Below are 15,503 nucleotides of genomic sequence, written 5' to 3'. Positions count from 1 at the left end.
CCGGGTGTTGTGGCGAGAGAGCCTGGTGACCCTGACGCCCGCGGCCACAAGATGCTGCCCGATACACATATTGGGCAGGAAGGAGACGCCGCTGTGCTTTTCAAACGCCTCGATCAAGTCCTTCCTCAACACCATGTCCTCGTCTCTTCCCGTGAACGATGTCTTCCTCACGCAGAACTCCACAAACCTTTCCTTGTACGTGTAGTTTGTGGGGTGCTGAAGAAACCTCCTCATTATGGTGAGTTTCTGGTCCTCCAAGTTCTTGTCTGCGTCTCCCTCAGCCATGATTACTGTGAGGACCTTAGAGGCTCAGTCAAGCGATAGAGATGAATGGATGATGAGCGTTAACCAGCGAGCGAGTGTCAAGGGGCTAAAACAGACGCCTCACATCTTGCCTATACATCTTGCAGCCTCCACATCATCGCTACAGATCAGTTACATATGCCACCACATCCCCGCTACATCCCCACTAGGTACAACATCCTACCTATATCCTGTATCACATCCTATACCACTATCCTCACTACTCCCAGGAACTTTATTACATATAGCCTACAGCCCATATATATACATAATCCCTGCAGCTGCTATCTTACTTCACATTATTGATTCTTCCTCCTTGCCATCGCCTTGTCACATCCTCGCTACTACGTACCAAATGGACGTAGCCTACTATTCCCTCGAGCGAGCACTTTTTACATTTTTTTTTCGGGTAGACTGAAGTATATAGCTATCCCGTCGTAGGCCGTGCCCTCTATAATGGTTCATTGGTGCCGTTTTAAATGGTTTGATCAGTGTGTTATAAAGTCTGCCAGTGAATAGATAGACAGGCCTAGCTAGTTAGATAGATAGATAAAAAGATAATGCGTGCGTATGTACAAATGTGGACCTTATAACAGGCTTTTCATATTCTGTAGCCTATTATTTTCCTTCTTAACTAACACATCCATTACTTGACAATCTAGCTATAGCTATGGGTGGCAGCAATGATGACACAGCATGAAGGGCCTATATAATCTTGTCACGTCACTCACAATACAGTGGACTCACCTCAGCAAGACAAAGACCAACCATGTGTTTTAGGGGAGTCTCCTATAAATATGATCGAGTCTCCTGTATAGGGCCTACCTATTATATGGGAGCATGTAGGTATACTGATTGATTGATTGATTGTTTATTGTTGCAAGTAAAACAACAAAGGAGAAGGGATCGAGGAGCATGCCATCCCAACCCCCAGGCAGTACAGAGTGTACGTGATTATACAACTAAGGATACATGTACGTGTATACTGTCATATAGAGGCCTTAAATATATAGATCTCCCTTTCTCTGTTTCACCTATGATGATAAATATGATCTACCTCCTTTGTTGTAAATATAAAGAAGGAAAGAATATCAGGGAGCTATATATGCATGGTTTCGCCAGGTAAACATATATTATAAAATATATTAGAGTTATAAGAGGGTTATAGGAGGGAGCATAGGAGAAGGGAGAAAAGGAGATAGAAGGTATAGAGGAAAATAATGGACATGGAAGAATTTAATGTGCAGTTATATATACCCATTAATAATATATCTGTGCAGTAATTGTTATATCTGCTCGTCTTTCATCTGTTCTTTGTAAGTAATTTCAGTTTTTTATGCCTCATGGTGAATTAAAACTACTTGTCATTGTCATTCCCCCCCCCCAACCCCGTTACCAGTCAGCTGTTGGTGGTGATGTCACGGCCACTAACTTGAAATACATGACCTATACGTTACACCCTTAATTTAGCCCTTGGTGACGTGCTAGGGAGTACAAAACGTTTAATTCCTGTCCTCCATTCCTTTGTCCGGAGTCTCAAAGGGAAGAAACAAAGGGAAATAGAGGCAGTGTACGTGTCCGTGTCTCTTGGTGAGGTTGTCGAGGTCGAGGAAGGAGCAGTGATATTGTTGTATCCATCACATTATATTTCACGATTTCTCCCTTAAAACCACGACACCCACTGAAATAGCTCCACCCCAGTAAAGTTAATGCCATAAACTTGAAAAAGGGATAAATTAAAGGTCCTAAAAGCTACCCTGGGTGCCTTTTATTAGTAATTATCGCACATGTACCAAGGAACAGCGTGACCAGACAGACATTACATTTCCATATTTCTCCCTTAAAACCACTGCACCCACTGAAATAGCTCCATCCCAGTAAATTTAAATCCATAAACTTGAAAAAGGGGTAAATCAAAGTCCCAAAAAGCTTCTCTGAGTAGCTTTTATCAGTAATTGTCGCACATGGACCAAGGAACAGCATATGACCAGAGACCATTACACCCACTGAAATAGCTCCATCCCAGTAAACTTAAAGCCGTAAACTTAAAAAAGGGATAAATTAAAGCCCCTTAAAGCTGCTCTAACTAGCTTTTATTAGTAATTATCACACATCGGGGAAGGCCACCATAGGAGACAGCTGGCGAGGACGAGAGGAACTAGACAGACAAACAATGGCTGAGAGGGATGAGATCTTAGCCAATTTTCAGGTAAGGTCAACGTTCCCAGAGTTTCCTGAGCTATATAATGACATTGATGTATTTTCTAAGGTATTTTCAGATTATTAATGGTTCTGGTTTGTCCTCCATTTAGCGTAATAGGGCCATTTTATGTAGATGATATGTCTTTGTGACCCCCTCAGACCATGGATATCTAGTTAAATAGGAATGTTAATGTATTTTCAGGGATGTTAATATGTTTTCTAAGCCATTTTCAGGTTATTAGTTGGCCTGGTGAAGCCTCCATTCATCCCTGTAGGCATGAGTTTGTTATAAGATACGTCTTTGGAATTTCCCCCTCAGACCATGGATAGCAAGTTAAATAGGAATGTTAATGTATTTTCAGGGATGTTTATATGTTTTCTAAGGTATTTTTAGGTTATTAGTAGGTCTGGTAAAGCCCCCATTCAACCCTGTAGGCATGAGTTTGTTATAAGATACGTCTTTGAAAATCTCCCCCTCACACCATGAATATTAGAGTTTTCATAGTCCCTTGAGCTATATATGGACGTTCATGTATTTTGTAAGCTATTTGCAGGCTAAGAATGGCTCTGGTTTGGCCTCTATTCAATCCAGTAGGCACAAAGTCAAGAGAAGCTACGTCTTATGAAGTTTCCCTATAGTCCATGAATATTACCTTGCATACAAGGGTCTAGGGCCATGTGCATCCTAGGAAGGGCTTATGGCTGTGAAATAGTGGTAATTCTCTCATTTAGTGTCCAGTAGGGTGTGTCAGGGTGAATACTACACAGCTGGGTGTTACTGTAGTGTGTCTTTATTTAACATCATATTTGTAGGTGCGTGTATCAAGGGAAGATGTGCGGCATCATAAAAGGATTTATTGTCAGTATTGTAAGCCTACAGAGTGTAATAACAACCCATCCAGGGCTGCATTGTAGCAGAAGGGGGAGGCATGAGCTGCTTCTTTTGTTGTAATTTAACCCGTTAGTTGCGACAAGCCTACATTGCAGCGTTAATGGTGCCTCAACTGCCTTTATCTAATGAGCATAATCACATCATATATATGAAACTCTACTGGAAAAAAAAAATTTAGAGGCTGCATAAAACTGAAATTAATATGTTGATATATGTTTTAACTCCTTTTGGTCTGCTAAGTTTAAATTTAAGGGCTGGTAATTCACATAGAAAGGACTCTTGTCCAATCATATTCCGCAGCTCAAGGGTTAAAGAATGAAAAATCATGTTTGGGGTTCGCCAGGGAAATACGACATTGCTGTTAATTAAGTTAGGTTAGTTTAGGAGGCTGCTGTAGGTGATGTTTTCTGATTATTTTAATTTAATGTAATGTAGGAAACTATCTATAAAATATGCATTGAGAGGATCAGCTTATGGCTTTTGGCCACATAAAATATTATTTTATAAGAGCAGTGCTTAGCACACTTTTTAAGTTTAGTTTGTTTTTGCTCTTTAGCTGCTTCCTTTGCCATAAAATATAATACAATAAAACAACAACAACAGCCTCCCTTACCTCCCCCTTCCCTTCAGGCATGTTCAGGCATAGAGGATGTCGGGGAGGCCTTCATGCACCTGGAGGCGGCCAACTGGAACCTGCTGGAGGCCCTGCAGGTGGTGATGCCGCAGGAGGCCACCTCAGTCACACCCACACAGCCGCCGCCCCTTCAGGCAGTGTCTCAGGTGGGTTTGAGGATAGAGGACTTAGCCAAGGGGGAGTAAATCACCTAACTGTATCATTATAAATTGCCTTCTTATATTAACACCTTGGTAAATGTAGAGTTTAGTAGACTTGCAGAGGCCTTTATGCAAAATTTTGAGATAAAGAATATATTTTGTTTATTAATCTTTATTTTGCCCTTTACCTGCCTCCTTTACCCTAAAAAAAAATGATTATCAGCTTTCTTATGTCTTTACCTTGTTCATGGCTCTTTTTTTCCTCTTTCCATGGTAGGTGTGTAGTTTACCTCCGCCACCTCAAAACACCATATACGTACACCATCATATTATGGTTGAATGGCAAAAAATACACGCCCTTCAAACCTTAATTTGGAGGTGTGTATGGTATTTCGAAGTGGGGGAGCCAAACTACACATTTACCATAGGAATAGAGGAGAAAAGTGAAGCATGAGCATTATTCCATCTATTTTTGTTTTGCCTTTGAGCTGCCTCCTGTGACGTAAGCAAAGAATATCATCCTTTTGTTCCTCGCAGCCGGAGGTGATAAGTATCGACTCATCACCTGAGCCGTTGCTGCCGCCCCCTATACCCCCCCTGCCCCTCGCTGTACCCGCTGGCCCCGTAGCCTCCTCATCTCACACACCAGCAGTCATGGATGTCAATATACAGGTAAGACAAACACATCTTTCACCTGTGTTGTCGGATGCACTCACACAGGCTTTACGTACACACAGGCTTTGATAGTAAGTGAGATTGACTACTTTGCCATCATAGAATTACTGCTTTATTGATATGAGGCTTGTATTGATGTGTTCTTACCATGTTATGAGGTTATACTACACAGAGAATAGAATAATGATCCTGCCATTCCTACCAAAGTTTCGTTTTGAAATTTACCACTCATTGTTTTTGCCATGTTTTAATGTTATATGGTACCCAGAGTAGAAGGATTAAGAATGCTGCCGTACTAATGTTACCTTTTTAAATGTAACGCTCATTATCGCCATGTCATAATGTTATATTGCACCAAAAAAAGAATTAAGAAAATCGCCAGACCAGAGATACATTAGGTTTTGAGAGCTTAAGGGTACGTTATTAGGAAATCCATAGAAAGAAATGCACTAAATGGAGTGTCCACTGTATATGAGACCTTGACAGCCTCCATAACCAAGACATTGATGCTCCTCCTCCTCCTCCTGCTCCTCTCCCTTAGGTGTTGTGTGGAGGCGCCTCTGAGGGCAGCACCTTCCCCCTGGAGCTCCCCGGCACAACCTCTGTCAGTGAACTACGCACAATGCTTCACCAGCTGGTCGGCATCACACCTTGCAATCAGGTAACGCTGCCACCCTCGCTGTCTTTCATTGTCACTCACTTCAGTTATTCCTTATACGTGGATGTTGTCTTAAAAGATTCTGCTTACAATCATCCAACCTTGTACTTGAATGACTTCTCTTTATTTTCTCTTCTTCTCCCCCTTGAGGTGTTTCTGTTGTTGTAAAAATAAAAATGAATAAAAAAGAGGAGTATCCAGACACCTCTCCTCAAACAATACCTAATTCTTGTGTATACTTACCCTATAAAGCCCGTTATTTTATTTTACTTTAATGTCATGAATACGTTTACATCCTGGATCCTCTTCGTCAGATCCTGGAAGGCTTCAAAACCCCTGTGGAGGACAGCACAGTCATCACGGCGGATCTGCTCCCAGAGTCCCGGACACTCTCCCTCAATACTCAGGTCTCAGTTCCTTATGGCAACTATTTTGAAAGGTAAGGAAGTCCAGCATGTATTATTACCTCTGTGGACTTTGGTGTCATTAATGTTTATTCCTTTGTAATTGTGGAGTATGTAATTATTTCTTTTGTTATATTGGGTGAGATAATGTGCCCCCCTGGTGTATGATTCCATTGGTTGATTGGTTGATTTTTATTATTACTGTAGCCTCTTTGTCCTTTCTTTCTTTCTCATCCTCAGAAGCACAAAAAAATTCCAAATCTAAGCCTTGAAACTCCTGCCATCACCACACTTTTACCCTTCCTCTCCTCACCCTTCTTATTATACTCCAGGTAGACTTTCTATCAAACAAAATGAGCTCTTTCTCTGTTAATTTTTGCTATAGGTTGCTGACGGTCATATGTTTGAAGGTACCATAAGCCTAGCATAACAAGGGTAAGAAAAAGAGGCAAGTGAAGACCTAAGACTCGTATACTTTAGCACCCCATTTGACACTCCCTCACCTTCTCACTCACTCCCGCAGGATCAATGGGGCTCACGGCGACGATTACCTCCTCCTGATCCATGATGAGACCAGCAACAAGGACTACAGCCTAAAGTTCCCCGGCTCCAAGCGCATCCGAGAGATCAAGAGCGACATGCACACCATCACCAACATCGCCGTCCGTCACCAGCAGTGGAGCGGCTGGCCGACCAACATTGATGAGGAGAATGTAGGTGTTCCTTGGTTTAGTGTTTGGAGGTATTGGCTTTGTAATTGTCCCTCCTCTTGGTTCCCTTCTGGTTGTTTTTTCTTCTTGCAGTTCTCTTACAGTTTTATCTTAGTTCATCTCATTTGTTTATGCTAAGTCTTACAGTCTCCTTGTTAATATGGTCTTTTTATTGTTGATTGTTCTTATTATGGTCGTATCTTTGGTTATCTTACTTGTTTACCTTAGGTCGTATGGTCTTCAATTTATGGTTGATTGTTCAGTTCAGTTCAGTGCAGTTCGGAGGGATTGCCTTTGTAACAGTCCCTCCTCTTGGTCCTCAAATGGTTGATCGTGCTTCCTTTCCTTCCTTCACAGCCGCTAAATGTTTTCTTCCAAAGGTCTTGAATGTATAATTTAAATTTCCTTTTTAGTTGATGAAAACTGTAAGTGCTTCATTTCTTCACAGCTGCATCTCTCTGTGTTTCATTTGCCATTTATAGTTGATTGTTTACAGTCAATGAAACCTTTATACAAGACACTGTATTTCTACAGTCATGTCATGTGAAGGAGTACAATGGAAGTCAGTGTTGATAGTAATGAAGAGGCTTTGGGTAAGTGGCTAAGTGAAGCGTTTAAACTTTCAGGCAACGCTGGCATCATCGGGCATTAGCAAGCAGCACCACTTGACCGTACGGAAGGCTGTAGCGAAAGAGCGGACTCCCAAGACCCAGCGAAAGGTGCGTCCTGATGATACGTATTTGTTGATTTACTCTGAGCTTGTTAGATAGAAAGTCTTATATTGACAGAAAGTCTTGGGGAAAACAAATGAGGATGCATATACAGAATTATTGAGTCTGTACCAATATAGTGACGGGTATAGTGAGTCAATAATCTTTTAAGCCATGACACCCACACCCACACCCACACACAGATACCCATGGACACCGGCGAGAACAGCTCAGGCGATGAGTACGAGGACACGGCGGAGCTCCTCAATGATGACGATGATGACTTCCTGGGCATGATGGACGTGCCCACCACCAAAAAGCCTCAGACTCTAAGTAAGGGAGCGACAGGAGGATCAATATGCCTCTCTGTTCAAAGTTAATCCTCTCTTTTGGCTACTTGATTCTTCTATTTGCATTCAGTTTTTTTTATATTTTTTTGTGTGTGTTTGTATGTGCTTGTAATTGCTGCCTTTGCTTTATGAAAATTAAAATCACACGTTAATCTTGCTCCATCTCGATCCCCCCCCACCACCACCACCACCACACACACACGCACACACACACACCAGTACCTGCCGACACCGAGGACGAGGTGATGGGCGTCATACAATTCGCCGAGGGATTCAAGAGCCGCTACGGGAGCTGCGTGCCCATGTTCTACCAAACCTCTCTGGAGGAGGCGCTCAGAGACTCGGTTCAGCTTCCCGCCAAGAATGTGAGCGCCTTCTATGTTCTTCTATTATTTTTTTGTGGGAGTGGGTTTGAATACATACTCTGCCCTTTCTCTCTGACCTTGTGGGGATTACCTACTTACTGTTCTCTTGTGTGTGGGTGTGGGTCACGATGTGTGTGGGTGTGTGTTTGTTTATGTATTTGTATTATTTTCAGTACTGACTCAAGCTCACACTGCCCCATATTTTATCATTTTTATCATGTTTCTTTAATTTATGTATGTTTTAAGGTATCCTTGTGCATATGTGTGTGTGTGTATAATTTTATATTATCTTGGGGTATCTGCGTATAGTTAGTTTCCATGCCTCTTTTTCTCCATTCATTTAGCCCATCTTCTTCAACCCTACCTCTGATCCTCTTCACTTTTATATTGTTCCACTCCTCTCCATTCCTGACTGTGTGTTGTCGTTGCAGAGGAAGCTCCTTGCTGTGTACTTACACCACGATGGCAGCATCCTGTCCAACGTGTTCTGCTCACAGGCGCTCTGCCAGGTCTCGGTGGTCGACTACCTGACCGCCAACTTTGTGGTCTGGGGCTGGGACCTGACCCATGAGGCCAACAAGGCCAGGTACTGTATTGGACTTGTAATGCTTATTTCCACCTGACTCATGATGCAAACAGGTATAGCATATGCACCCAACTTTACTTTAACCCGTCTGCTGCGATTGGCACGGATTTGGCCTTCACTGGTAGCCAGCTAACATACTCCCATGTCTTTCTCTGTTTCTGTGGTGGATAGTGGAGTGTTTTCCATGTGGTATTGGTATGCTGGATATCCCCTCCCAAGGTGCAGGACTTTACATTTTTCTTCAATGAATTGTAGCAACCACTTTTTGTTCCATTCCTGTAGCTTGGTGATGTCTTCTTGTAGGAAATCTGCAGTCAAGGGGTTAAATACAAAAGAGAACAAATGCTTCCACAGATTGCTTAACCTGGTCACCACACACTTTGGGTCCATCGCCTCCACCACCGTCAGAAGCTTCAGTGTGGACAAGCTGCCGGCGCTCCTGGTCATCACACGCACCAGAGGGGTCATCGAGGTCCTCTCAGTCATACATGGTGGGTGTCTTTATTTTCTTTAACAATTTTTTGTCTACCTCTCTTTAAGCCACTCAATTCTGTTTACATTTACAGGAACAGCGCTTAGTGGGCTTTTCTGTTTGCTTGTTTTCATTTTTGCCTTTGAGCTGCTTCCTTTACTGAAAAAAAGACATAAATAAGCTCAGTGATATAAAAATTGGCTCACTCTTTCCTTCCCCTCAACAGGTAATGGAGTGCTGGACGAGGTGATGACATCTTTGATGCACGCGACGGAAATGTTTGAGGAGCAGCGGGCCACGGAGGTGCAGGAGGAGGAGGCGAGGGAGGCGAGAGAGGCTGTGAAGGCCGAGCAGGACGCAGCGTACATGGAGAGTCTAAAGGCTGACAGGGCAAAGGTACGGTGGGCCAGACTGTTTCGGGAGACCATGAGGCCTCAGCTGTCAAGTTATCACGTGACGTTCTCTCCTTTCTTCTTCATTAAACCATCCGCTGTGATTGACACGGATTTGGCCTTCACTGGTAGCCTGGTGACATATACTCCCAGGTCTTTCTCTGCCTCTGTGGTGGATGGTGAAGTGTTTCCCATGTGGTATTGGTATGCTGGGTTTCCCCTCCCAAGGTGCATGACTTTGCATTTTTCTTCATTGAATTGTAGCAGCCACTTTTTGTTCCATTCCTGTTGCTTGGTGATGTCTTATTGTAGGAAATCTGCAGTCAAGAGGTTAACAGTCTTATTTTCCCTTGTGGAGTTGGACGGTCCATGAGTCTCTCCCATTCTTGACAATCATATACTGTTCAGTACTTCTCTCTCATGTCTTCTTCCACACACACAGTCTCCAAGTCTTCTTCAGTCTTCCAAATGGTCTCCTCTCTTCTGCCTCCACCTCCCAAGCTCTTCTGAATACATGGCCTTCCTCCCTCCTCTTGATGTGCCCATACCACCTCATCACCTCCTTGCTTGATACTAGAAGACTGAGCTGCTATGTAATGTGATGGCTGTGTTTCATGACCTTCACAAATGTCTTTTCCAGGCGGCGGCTAAGAAACAAGCGGAGATGGAGGAGAGGGAGCAGAGGGAGAGAGCAGAGTCCATCAAGCAGCAAATCGACGCCCACAAAGAGGTATGTTTATAGCTTACATGGTTACAGGACTTCCCATTGAGGAGTTTGGTGAGCAACCCATCTTCAAGAGCTGCCTTGTGTAGTCTTCTCATGTCCTTGCGCCCTAATCCTTATGTCATGTTTTTAATCGTTCACCATTATTTTTATTTATAATTTTATATTATTGTTTATTTAGTTTCCGTTCGGCGCCATATGACCCTGCAGTTGCAGCTTCAAGAACAGAACGCCCCAATAATCATCGTCATCCTTATGTCCTCATGACAGGCTGTACGCGCTTCCCTGGAGACGGATATACCCGAAGAACCTGACCCAGAGTGCATCCAGCCCGTGTCCACTCTTCGGTTCCGCATCCCGGGCGGCGAGACCTTCAGCCGCAACTTTCTGGCCAGTACAACCCTCAAGGTGGGTCGTATGTGAACTCTTGAATGTTCTAACACTTCCATTTTACTTCGCTCTGGGCTGCCTGTCTTCTTACCTCTACTACTTGTAATAATGATAATAGCAAAGGGAGGTGATTGGTTAGATGAAAGAAGATTGGAGTCAGGAGTCATTGTTATTTCGGGGGGAGGGTAAGGGAGAGGATGGGGCTTATGGACCTATATAGTGTATGAAAGTTATATGTTATTGTGCCGAGTCCTCACCTTCACCTCACCTTTGTTGTGTTGACCCAGGTGCTGCTCGACTTCCTTCACGTCAAAGGATACCCCGCCGCTGAATACAAGTGTCTCCAGTCCTGGCCTCGGAGGGATGTGAGTACCCCCGGGCCTGTGTTTTAACTCTCGGCTCCTACAGCAACTATCTCCAAAGGCCGCAAAGGGATTAGACGGGTTCTCAAGAGTGTTTTTCCATGTTCACGGTGGACTGTTTCCTTTACTGTGAAGAAAGAAAAGCTAATATCAGGTGGTGGTTTGGGATTCAAGATTTTGGGAAGAGTGTCATGAAGGCAAGAATGTCGGGAACCACTGGTCTGTAACAAGAGCCTCAGCACAGTTCTCTTTCACAGTTATCATTCTGTTTTCCTTGGTTTGGAGCAGCATCTAGTGGGCTTTTATGATCCTGTTTTTGTTTTTTGCCCTTCAGCTGCCTCCCTTGATGTAAAAAAAAAAAAAAAAAAAAAAAAATCTCGCTTATCCTGTCCTTGCCTCCCACCACAGGTCAGCTCTCTGGACAGCTCCAAGACACTCATGGACTACAAGCTGTTCCCTCAGGAGACCCTCAACATAGAGGAGCGATGAAGGGACCTCGGCAGCACTGTCTTGGTCACCTGATGGATAGGCTGTAGTGAGACAGGTAACTACTGGACGACATCCTAGCTGAAGTTTCCCAGTGTTTATTGTGCGAATGTGACCTTCCTCGGAGGTCGTGTTTAATTATCATCTGAGAGTGGCTGTTGAATATTGTCCTTGGAAGACACTGAATGTAATTACAGTAATTTATATTCAGGTATTGTTATTATTTGGTGTCAGGAATGTAAGGAAGGTAATGCTAGAGACAGATCTTAGACCTTTCAGAGTGTGTATATAGGAGGTACTACAAGGCTGGCATCGGAACACCCTCAAAAAAAATATCAGTGTTGAACAGACGTTTAGCATCTTGAAGAAAAAAAAATTATATAGTATACACATATATATATTTCCTAAATTAATTCATATATCACATGTAAATTCTTTTTAATTTAGTCCAATGGATGACAGGTATGCATCTTATTTTGTAAAACTATGCATATAAGTAATCTGATAAGTCTGTGTTTTGAAAGTTTGTATTGGCTAAAGAAGAATTGCACTATCATTATTATTATTATTACTATTATTATTATTATCATCATGGTTCAGTGGTGTCTTCTCGATGAGGCACAGCATTGTGAATTTTAAGTCTTGGAGGGAGTAGTGCCCCGCCGCCCCCCAGGCCTTCACACCCCTCAGTCCACTTGTCCTGCTCTTTATCAGCTGCTTGTTTGAATGAGGCGGAGAGAGAGTGAGAGACAGCGAGAGACAGTGAGTGAGACAGCGAGCGAGAGACAGTGAGCGAGAGACAGTGCGTGAGAGACAGTGAGTGAGAGACAGCGAGCGAGAGGCAATGCGTGAGAGACAGTGAGCGAGAGACAGTGAGCGAGAGACAGCGAGTGAGAGACAGCGAGTGAGAGAGAGAGAGAGAGAGAGTAAAAGATTTACACACATGTGATGCATCCACATGACTCCTGTAGATAGTGGATTTTTTACTGAACTGTTGTGTTGGAGCGTTGTTACCACTTCCCTCCCTTGCTTTTAGGTGCAAATGTATTTATCTACTATTAGTAAAAAGAAAGTTTCCTATAAAAAAAAAGAACTCTAGAAATATATAAGAGAATAAACTATCTGAATATATCTACCAGACTGCAATATTCACGATCTGATACAGGGAAGCATTCGTGTGGAGTGAAGAGCTTATGTTTAAGTGACTGCATATCCTACCTCTAGGCTGCTTTAGAATTACCAAGACTTTGTTTCTGCTTGCACCACCAGACCTAACCCAGTTGTATGGCCTTTGCATTTCACCCTCTGATCTCAAAAAACGTAGCTTGGGGTAGTGCATGCGAAGGTCAACATGCCTAACATATATTTTTTTAGCTCCAGATAGATCATGACCACCATCACCACCACTAACAACCCTTCAGTGTGTGTGTGTGTGTGTGCGTGTGTGTGTGCGCTCGGTGCCGGGTCGCCACAGCTGCTGCATTAATAAGGACAGACAGAAGGGGTGATGTCACAAGCATGCCAGGATTTCAAAGGTTGCACGGCTAATATTTTTTTTTCATCTCTTGTCAAGCAGAGCTGTATAATGTGAGGACTGGTGGTGATTAAATAGTCATGACCAAACCCGGACTCTCTTGCATCATTAACGTCTCCTACTACTCCTCCTAAGTTCCCAAAGCTTTACCCTCATCAAGTTGCTCAAAGTTTTTTTTATTTTGTCATGGCTGTGTTTGATATTGTTTGTCTAGGTCTCATTATTGTTTTAAGCATTCTGCATTGTGGACGAAAGGTTATGTGGTTTTCATAGTACAACAGTCTTGTCATGTGTACTGTAAATCATTAAATACCTATGGCTCATTTTTTTATAACTCTGGCCCACCCTACACATAGTATCAGCATGTGCTCAGTGGCTTCCTAATTGCTGCATTGTTTGTTTTGTGGGGTTGACCAAACATTCAAAACACTGCAAAACACACTATTGGCTCAACTAGCTCAGAATTCAGACTTATCCTGTCCTTGAGAATGGCAGCTACATATCACCTAACCTATGATTATTGTGCAGCTTCGCATTGAAATACTCCAGATTGCTGTGTGGTATGAAGTTAATCTAAGTATGGTAAAAGGTAATGTCACAGTACCAAGCCATTCTTTGTTGGGTTCATACTGAAAAAGGGAAAATCACAGAGCACCACAGCAACCCCCTCACCAGGCTGCCTTGGGAGACTGCCTTGTTGATGAGGCACACAATATGCTCTGGAAAATTACTGTGGAAGGACATTAAGTTGATCCCCCAATATAGATGACTAACAGCCTTAAATTACTCCCTAGACCTTATGAGTTCCTGTTCTGGGGAAAGTCAAATAAAGCCAGCTATCAGATTATGAAATATGGCTGATGACAGAAAATGGTTCTCAGTCAGCTTGTCCACCATTTACTGGAGTACATCATAGGGTCTACATGGCTGGTGTGTTCTCTGATATCATCTTTACAGCTTGAAGCCACTGCCACTATTTGAAATGCAAGAGTCAGTGTTGGACCCTTAATATTTGCAGACATACAATCTTAGGCCACAGATTTACCTTGGTTATGATCTGCACAAAATTGATTCTGTTTATTCTATTCCATCAATACTGCCAAATCAGTTACAAGGATGCAGTACACAGGCAGGTAGTGAGTGGAAAAGGGCCTGTATGGAGAGTAACTGGAATGGATGAGAGCACAAGAGTATGGAAGTCATCATTGCATTTAGACATGGGAGCTTTAATGTGCCTGGGCCGTGTGAAGCAAAACTGGCGGGCAAGTGGTTGGCTGAGTAATATTTAATGAGTTCATGAGCATGCCAGGGAAATGTGAAGGGCCTATAAATGAATGAACAGTGGGATGGGGGACTATGTGTGATGAAGTGGGTATGATATGTGAAGTATTAATTGAAGAGGAGGAAAAAAAATATTGGTTGCCTGTACCCCATGTGATAGCAGAACAGAGGAGAAGGAAAGGTCTGAGGGACAGTTAACCAAGGTGTAGCACTTATGGAAGTTACGATGGGGTCTGAAAGGGAAAACTGGAAAGGAAGGCAGCTTGGATTGTCAAAGCATACACAGAAATGAAGCAGGATTTGGGACGAAGAAAATGAAGTGCTGACTGAGACTAAAGGGCAGAGTTCTTTAACCTGGTAGCAGCGATGGGCCAAATTTGTGGCTTACCGTGTTCCAGCAACGAGCCAAATTTTTGCCATGATATAAACCCCCCAAATAGATGATGCATAAATTGATCACAAATGCATTGATATAAATTATGAAATGGTTTGCGTGAGTGATGATTTTTTCTCATTTTTCTCGCTTAGAGGGGCCTTTAAGAAACATGATCCCCGCAGCTACTGGGTTAAAGCTTGTGTTGTAATTATGGTACAAAGAAATTTCACATCTCTCACCTTGGTTAGCTGGTAATGTGGAGGGGTCTACTGTCACGAATGTATGATTATTTGTAAGAGTGGAAATGTCCTGTTTAGGTACGACAAAAACATTACATTGAGGTATTTGTATCGGAGAGAGAGAGAGGGTTATCATGTGAAATTATAAGACTTGAACAACACTGGGATGTCAATAGTTTGTGAAGAAATGTAAATACTTCTCAGAATTTTCTTATATTGGCCAAAAAACTTATGAATTAATGTCTTAGATGGTGTTGTGCCTTGAATTTTGATCCTTAGCAAGACAACAGGATGAAAAAGGAATATAGTTGTGTTCCGATTTCCAGGTTGTGTTAGCTGGAGTAATGCATTCTTATTTATTCATAGGTGCTTAATTTTCTGTTGTGGGGACTTTGAATTCAAGAAGCATTGGTCCCTAGCAGCTCAAGAAGAAAGAGTAACATATTTGTGATCCTCAGCTAAGTGGTAACTTCCAACATTAAAAGGATAAACAGTAGCATTTTCTTTACATATATATATTTACATCATGTAAATGGAGGAAGCACTCTTTGATATGCTGGTTTTATAATCCTAATCTTTGGTCCATCCATCAACAACATTTTTAAGAACACACATTTT

At 42.6% G+C, this 15,503-nt stretch overlaps 1 protein-coding gene across 1 annotated transcript; it reads left to right on the top strand.

Annotated features, from left to right (window-relative positions):
• The first annotated feature begins 1,935 nt into the window (after nt 1-1,935).
• On the top strand, nt 1,936-15,381 carry LOC126998212 (FAS-associated factor 1-like). Its single transcript, XM_050859701.1, has 16 exons — nt 1,936-2,512; nt 4,028-4,177; nt 4,709-4,843; nt 5,388-5,507; nt 5,819-5,943; nt 6,432-6,621; nt 7,245-7,337; nt 7,532-7,661; nt 7,898-8,043; nt 8,475-8,629; nt 8,984-9,120; nt 9,328-9,497; nt 10,134-10,223; nt 10,488-10,625; nt 10,895-10,972; nt 11,378-15,381. Exons 1-16 carry the CDS (start codon nt 2,477-2,479, stop codon nt 11,456-11,458), a joined length of 1,974 nt encoding a protein of 657 aa, XP_050715658.1. The 5' UTR covers nt 1,936-2,476; the 3' UTR covers nt 11,459-15,381.
• The last annotated feature ends 122 nt before the right edge of the window (nt 15,382-15,503 follow it).

The sequence above is a fragment of the Eriocheir sinensis genome, chromosome 13 (assembly GCF_024679095.1).
Source record: "Eriocheir sinensis breed Jianghai 21 chromosome 13, ASM2467909v1, whole genome shotgun sequence".
NCBI lineage: Eukaryota > Metazoa > Arthropoda > Malacostraca > Decapoda > Varunidae > Eriocheir > Eriocheir sinensis.
The sequence above is the reverse complement of the archived record's forward strand: the minus strand, read 5'-3'. Positions and strand labels throughout refer to the sequence as shown.